The 6,000-nt window shown below is 54.7% G+C and overlaps 1 protein-coding gene across 1 annotated transcript in view; it reads right to left on the bottom strand.

Moving 5' to 3' along the window:
* The window catches only part of psmd8 (proteasome 26S subunit, non-ATPase 8), a 25,367-nt gene extending 20,236 nt beyond the window's left edge, over positions 1-5,131 (bottom strand). The window contains exon 1 of the mRNA XM_070867904.1: positions 4,977-5,131. Coding sequence (XP_070724005.1) covers positions 4,977-5,087 — 111 coding nt within the window. The 5' untranslated portion in view covers positions 5,088-5,131. The remainder of the gene's footprint in view (positions 1-4,976) is intronic.
* Positions 5,132-6,000: the final 869 nt, after the last annotated feature.

Here is a 6,000-nt window from a genome sequence, read left to right as displayed (position 1 = left end):
GGGGGGGGAGGGGAGATGGGGTGGGTGGGGGGGGAGGGGAGATGGGGTGGGTGGCGGGGGGGAGGGGAGATGGGGTGGGTGGCGGGGGGGAGGGGAGATGGGGTGGGTGGGGGGGGGAGGGGAGATGGGGTGGGTGGGGGGGGGAGGGGAGATGGGGTGGGTGGGGGGGAGGGGAGATGGGGTGGGTGGGGGGGGGGAGATGGGGTGGGTGGGGGGGGAGATGGGGTGGGTGGGGGGGAGGGGAGATGGGGTGGGTGGGGGGGGAGGGTAGATGGGGTGGGGGGGGAGGGTAGATGGGGTGGGGGGGGAGGGGAGATGGGGTGGGTGGGGGGGGAGGGGAGATGGGGTGGGGGAGGGGAGATGGGGTGGGGGAGATGGGGTGGGGGAGATGGGGTGGGTGGGGGGGGGGAGATGGGGTGGGTGGGGGGGGGGAGGGGAGATGGGGTGGGGGGGGGAGGGAGATGGGGTGGGTGGGGGGGGGGGAGGGGAGATGGGGTGGGTGGGGGGGGGGAGGGGAGATGGGGTGGGTGGGGGGGGAGGGGAGATGGGGTGGGTGGGGGGGGGAGGGGAGATGGGGTGGGTGGGGGGGGAGGGGAGATGGGGTGGGTGGGGAGATGGGGTGGGTGGGGGGGGAGGGGAGATGTGGTGGGTGGGGGGGGGAGAGGGGAGATGGGGTGGGTGGGGGGGGGGGGAGGGGAGATGGGGTGGGTGGGGGGGGAGGGGATATGGGGTGGGGGGGAGGGGAGATGGGGGGAGGGGAGATGGGGGGAGGGGAGATGGGGTGGGTGGGGGGATGGGGTGTGTAGGGGGGGGAGGGGAGATGGGGTGGGTGGGGGGATGGGGTGTGTGGGGGGGGAGGATGGGGTCGGGGGGGAGGGGAGATGGGGTAGGGGGGGAGGGGAGATGGGGTGGGGGGAGGGGAGATGGGGTGGGGGGAGGGGAGATGGGGTGGGGGAGGGGAGATGGGGTGGGGGAGGGGAGATGGGGTGGGGGAGGGGAGATGGGGTGGGGGAGGGGGGGAGGGGAGATGGGGCGGGGGAGGGGAGATGGGGCGGGTGGGGGGGAGGGGAGATGGGGTGGGTGGGTGGGGGGAGGGAAGATGGGGTGGGTGGGGGGAGGGAAGATGGGGTGGGGGGGGGGGAGGGAAGATGGGGTGGGGGGGGGGGGGGAGGGAAGATGGGGTGGGGGGGGGGGGAGAGGGGAGATGGGGTGGGGGGGGGGGGAGAGGGGAGATGGGGTGGGTTGGGAGGGGGAGGGGTGGGTTGGGAGGGGGAGGGGGAGGCCCGGGGCGGGGAACAGGAAGGGCCACTGTGCGGCAGAATTCTAAAATGGACAAAGGATGTTAAAAAAACAAGCCTGAAGGCTTTGTGTCTTAATGCAAGGAGTATCCGCCTAATGCAAGGAGTATCCGCAATAAGGTGGATGAATTAACTGTGCAAATAGATGTTAACAAATATGATGTGATTGGGATTACGGAGACGTGGCTCCAGGATGATCAGGGCTGGGAACTCAACATCCAGGGGTATTCAACATTCAGGAAGGATAGAATAAAAGGAAAAGGAGGTGGGGTAGCATTGCTGGTTAAAAAGGAGATTAATGCAATAGTTAGGAAAGACATTAGCTTAGATGATGTGGAATCTATATGGGTAGAGCTGCAGAACACCAAAGGGCAAAAAACGTTAGTGGGAGTTGTGTACAGACCTCCAAACAGTAGTAGTGATGTTGGGGAGGGCATCAAACAGGAAATTAGGGGTGCATGCAATAAAGGTGCAGCAGTTATAATGGGTGACTTTAATATGCACATAGATTGGGCTAGCCAAACTGGAAGCAATACGGTGGAGGAGGATTTCCTGGAGTGCATAAGGGATGGTTTTCTAGACCAATATGTCGAGGAACCAACTAGGGGGGAGGCCATCTTAGACTGGGTGTTGTGTAATGAGAGAGGACTAATTAGCAATCTCATTGTGCGAGGCCCCTTGGGGAAGAGTGACCATAATATGGTGGAATTCTGCATTAGGATGGAGAATGATACAGTTAATTCAGAGACCATGGTCCAGAACTTAAAGAAGAGTAAATTTGAAGGTATGAGGCGTGAATTGGCTAGGATAGATTGGCGAATGATACTTAAGGGGTTGACTGTGGATGGGCAATGGCAGACATTTAGAGACCGCATGGATGAATTACAACAATTGTACATTCCTGTCTGGCGTAAAAATAAAAAAGGGAAGGTGGCTCAACCGTGGCTATCTAGGGAAATCAGGGATAGTATTAAAGCCAAGGAAGTGGCATACAAATTGGCCAGAAATAGCAGCGAACCTGGGGACTGGGAGAAATTTAGAACTCAGCAGAGGAGGACAAAAGGTTTGATTAGGGCAGGGAAAATGGAGTACGAGAAGAAGCTTGCAGAGAACATTAAGGTGGATTGCAAAAGTTTCTATAGGTATGTAAAGAGAAAAAGGTTAGTAAAGACAAACCTCGGTCCCCTGCAGTCAGAATCAGGGGAAGTCATAACGGGGAACAAAGAAATGGCAGACCAATTGAACAAGTACTTTGGTTCAGTATTCACTAAGGAGGACACAAACAACCTTCCGGATATAAAAGGGGTCAGAGGGTCTAGTAGGGAGGAGGAACTGAGGGAAATCTTTAATAGTCGGGAAATTGTGTTGGGGAAATTGATGGGATTGAAGGCCGATAAATCCCCAGGGCCTGATGGACTGCATCCCAGAGTACTTAAGGAGGTGGCCTTGGAAATAGCGGATGCATTGACAGTCATTTTCCAACATTCCATTGACTCTGGATCAGTTCCTATCGAGTGGAGGGTAGCCAATGTAACCCCACTTTTTAAAAAAAGAGGGAGAGAAAACAGGGAATTATAGACCGGTCAGCCTGACCTCAGTAGTGGGTAAAATGATGGAATCAATTATTAAGGATGTCATAGCAGCGCATTTGGAAAATGGTGACATGATAGGTCCAAGTCAGCATGGGTTTGTGAAGGGGAAATCATGCTTGACAAATCTTCTGGAATTTTTTGAGGATGTTTCCAGTAAAGTGGACAAAGGAGAACCAGTTGATGTGGTATATTTGGACTTTCAGAAGGCTTTCGACAAGGTCCCACACAAGAGATTAATGTGCAAAGTTAAAGCACATGGGATTGGGGGTAGTGTGCTGACGTGGATTGAGAACTGGTTGTCAGACAGGAAGCAAAGAGTAGGAGTAAATGGGTACTTTTCAGAATGCCAGGCAGTGACTAGTGGGGTACCGCAAGGTTCTGTGCTGGGGCCCCAGCTGTTTACATTGTACATTAATGATTTGGACGAGGGGATTAAATGTAGTATCTCCAAATTTGCAGATGACACTAAGTTGGGTGGCAGTGTGAGCTGCGAGGAGGATGCTATTAGGCTGCAGAGTGACTTGGATAGGTTAGGTGAGTGGGCAAATGCATGGCAGATGAAGTATAATGTGGATAAATGTGAGGTTATCCACTTTGGTGGTAAAAACAGAGAGACAGACTATTATCTGAATGGTGACAGATTAGGAAAAGGGAAGGTGCAACGAGACCTGGGTGTCATGGTACATCAGTCATTGAAGGTTAGCATGCAGGTACAGCAGGCGGTTAAGAAAGCAAATGGCATGTTGGCCTTCATAGCGAGGGGATTTGAGTACAGGGGCAGGGAGGTGTTGCTACAGGTGTACAGGGCATTGGTGAGGCCACACCTGGAGTATTGTGTACAATTTTGGTCTCCTAACTTGAGGAAGGACATTCTTGCTATTGAGGGAGTGCAGCGAAGATTCACCAGACTGATTCCCGGGATGGTGGGACTGACCTATCAAGAAAGACTGGATCAACTGGGCTTGTATTCACTGGAGTTCAGAAGAATGAGGGGGGACCTCATAGAAACGTTTAAAATTCTGACGGGTTTAGACAGGTTAGATGCAGGAAGAATGTTCCCAATGTTGGGGAAGTCCAGAACCAGGGGTCACAGTCTAAGGATAAGCGGTAAGCCATTTAGGACCGAGGTGAGGAGAGACTTCTTCACCCAGAGAGTGGTGAACCTGTGGAATTCTGCCACAGAAAGTGGTTGGGGCTAATTCACTAAATATATTCAAAAGGGAGTTAGATGAAGTCCTTACTACTTGGGGGATCAAGGGGTATGGCGAGAAAGCAGGAAGGGGGTACTGAAGTTTCATGTTCAGCCATGAACTCATTGAATGGCGGTGCAGGCTAGAAGGGCTGAATGGCCTGCTCCTGCACCTATTTTCTATGTTTCTATGTTTCTATTCTCTCGTACACCTCTGCTGTCTATGTACTTAATGTATGCCTCTTTCCTTACCCTCAACTAGCTCAGAAGTTTGTGGGTTCAGTCCCACTCCAGGGACTTGAGCACATAAAATCCAGGCCGACACTCCAGTGCAGTGCTGAGGGAGTGCCGCACTGTCGGAGTTGGCGTCTTTCGGATGAGACGTTAAACCGAGGCCCCGTCTGCCCTCTCAGGTGGACGTACAAGATCCCACGGCACTATTTCGAAGAAGAGCAGGGGAGTTATCCCCGGTGTCCTGGGGACAATATTTATCCCTCAAACAGCATCACTAAAATCAGATTATCTGGCCATCATCACATGGCGGTTTGTGGGAAATTGGCTGCCGCTTTCCCCACATTACAACTGTGACTACGCTTCAAAAAGCTCTTCATTGGCTGTAAAGCGCTTTGGGACGACCGGCGCTATATAAATGCAAGTCTTGCTTTTTCTCAATTGTTGCTGTGCGCAAATTGGACAGATTATAATTTCCAAATGAACATTTTGCTTCAAGTGGAAATATTTATCATTCTTGTGTGTGTGTGTGTGTGTGTGTGTGTGTGTGGGGGGACAGTGTGTACACACCCGGGGGGCGGGCTGGGAGAAGGCCCTTTCTCCCTCCCCGACTCCCAGTCCCTGTTCCCCGTTGCCCGGCCTCCCTCTCCCCACCCACCCGCTCACCTTGAGCCGGACCAGCAGCTCCTCACACTTGCGCAGGTTCGGGTTCTTGCGGCCCCACTCGCCCCGCAGCTGCTCGTACATACCGACCGCCTGCTCCAGCGCCGCCGCCATCGTGACTCGACAAACCCCCCCCCGCCCGCCAGGCCGGCCGGCAATCACCCCGGCAACCGAGCCCGCCCCCACCGGAGGTGGCGTCACCCGCCCACACGGCCTGGCCTGGCCTGCCGCGGCCATCTTGGGAAGGACGCCCTGTCTCTCACACGGCCGCCAGCTTTGGAAGGACACTCTGTCCCACTGAGCCGCCATCTTTGGAAGGACACTCTGTCCCACCCGGCCGCTATCATTGGAAGGACACTGTCGCACCCGACCGCCATCTTTGGAAGGACACTCTGTGCCACCCGGCCGCCATCTTTGGAAGGACACTCTGTCGCACCCGGCCGCCATCTTTGGAAGGACACTCTGTCGCACCCGGCCGCCATCTTTGGAAGGACACTCTGTCGCACCCGGCCGCCATCTTTGGAAGGACACTCTGTGCCACCCACTCCCAAACCAGCAACTCTTAAAGGGCCCCTGCCTGAAACACTGCTCTGCTTTTTGTTACATACATTACACCAACCTGTATTTATATAGCGCCTTTCACCTAGTAAGACGTCCCAAGGCGCTTCACAGGAGTATTATGAGACAAAAGAAATTGTCACCTAGCCGCATAAGTACAAATTAGGGCAGGTGACCAAAAGCTTGGTCAAAGAGGTCGGTTTTAAGGAGCGTCTTAAAGGAGGAAAGAGGGAGAGAGACGGAGAGGTTTAGGCAGGGAGTTCCAGAGCTTGGGGCCCAGGACGGCACGGCCACCTGATTATAATCAGTAATGCTCAGGAGGGCAGAATTTGAGGAGCGCAGACATCGCGGGGGGTTGTGGGACTGGAGGGGATTACAGAGATAGGGAGGGGCGAAGACATGGAGGGATTTGTAAACAAGGATGAGAATTTTGAAATCGAGGGGCAAAGAAGCTGGCTCAATGATGGTA

This window comes from Pristiophorus japonicus, chromosome 26 (assembly GCF_044704955.1).
Source record: "Pristiophorus japonicus isolate sPriJap1 chromosome 26, sPriJap1.hap1, whole genome shotgun sequence".
Lineage (NCBI taxonomy): Eukaryota > Metazoa > Chordata > Chondrichthyes > Pristiophoridae > Pristiophorus > Pristiophorus japonicus.
This window is presented reverse-complemented; position numbering and strand designations above follow the sequence as displayed.